At 41.6% G+C, this 1,316-nt stretch overlaps 1 protein-coding gene across 1 annotated transcript in view; it reads left to right on the top strand.

Annotated features, from left to right (window-relative positions):
* Positions 1 to 115, top strand: part of LOC106883574 (beta-1,3-galactosyl-O-glycosyl-glycoprotein beta-1,6-N-acetylglucosaminyltransferase 3) — a gene marked incomplete at its 5' end in the record, with an annotated part of 2,173 nt that extends 2,058 nt beyond the window's left edge. Inside the window, one exon of the mRNA XM_014934629.1 lies at positions 15 to 115. Within this exon, the coding sequence (XP_014790115.1) occupies positions 15 to 115 (101 nt within the window). The remainder of the gene's footprint in view (positions 1 to 14) is intronic.
* Between the last annotated feature and the right edge of the window lie 1,201 nt (positions 116 to 1,316).

Raw genomic sequence — 1,316 nt, 5'->3', positions numbered from 1 at the left:
TCGTTGTCTTTCAGAATGGCATTATAACAGAACACGAGATGAATATAATGGAAAATATGTATTTAGTGCTAAAGCCTATGAAAACATGTCAGAAGTCCTTTTACGGATACAATAATTTAGTGAATTATAATCGAAATTGGCTAGATATGTGTCACTTAAAATGTTTATATAATTTTTCTTTATTTGTTTATCTTCGGTGCGTTGTTCATAAAAGATATCTTGTTACGAATGTTAAGTTTAAAGTACTATAAGATATAATAGGTAGGAATATTGGAAGAGTAATAGGAGGTTTAGATCAATAGAGTTTTGAAATGGTGTGATATGTTGTGCGGTACGTTAAACGAAACTTATTCTAGTGAAGAAATTTTTTTGTTCAACATGTGGGATGTAAAAATCGGATTATTTTGAGTTTATTTTCTAAATTGAAAACTTTCATAAATCACTTCGACATGGACTAATTCCGACTGAAAAATGGATGAAGCTTTGTTATAGTGGAGAGAATTGGGTTTGTCAGTTCCTGTTACAGTTGAGGATAGATGAAAGTAGAGAGTATGGGACAACTACACTCATGTACCTCTTTCAGCTCTCTCCTTGATCAATCTGATCAATTTTCAAGGTATCGCCTACTTTCTGCTAGTGTAAAATTCTCGAGGGCTGGATTGATGCCCTGCCTGTGGCCAACATTGGAGGTCTACTCAGTCTAGATGAGCTCCGCATCTCCATTGCACTCAGAGTGAGAGCTGACATCTGTCGGGGACAAAGATGTCGCTGTTGTAGTCCCCTCGATGCCACAGGTGGTCTGTTTTGCCGCCTAAATGCTGGTCGTTTCGCTCGTCATACCGAGCTAAACCTAATCCTTAAAGGGGCCCTGGCTCGGATTAATATCCCCTTAGTTCTGGAGCGGGCAGGATTATCCAGAAGTGATGGGAAAATACCAGACGGTCTTCCCCTCCGTTCCTGGATTAGAGATAGGTGCTTCATTTGGGACGTCTCAATCTGTGACTCTTTTGCTTTCACCCATATCCTTGACGTTGCGGTAAACGGGAGGGTTACTGCTTCTTGTTCCAAGCGAAACAAAATCCTGAAGTATCGGGACCTGTGACGTTTGAGGCGTTCGGAGGTACCGAGCGATGTTCTTGTCATCGTTGGCAGCTCGCCTCACCAAGATTCAGATGATGCCCATGAGGGTGCTTGTCATTTCCAACGTCTTAGCCTCGCCACCACCCATGGTAATGTTGCGAGCGTGCTGGTGTTACGTTGAACCTTGTGATGTGCAACCAATTGAAGCACTTGGTGCTGCATTGATGTTTTCTTCT

Source organism: Octopus bimaculoides, unplaced genomic scaffold (genome assembly GCF_001194135.2).
Source record: "Octopus bimaculoides isolate UCB-OBI-ISO-001 unplaced genomic scaffold, ASM119413v2 Scaffold_327842, whole genome shotgun sequence".
Classification (NCBI taxonomy): Eukaryota; Metazoa; Mollusca; class Cephalopoda; order Octopoda; family Octopodidae; genus Octopus; species Octopus bimaculoides.
Note: the sequence above shows the minus strand (reverse complement) of the source record. Positions and strands in the feature narration are given on the sequence as shown.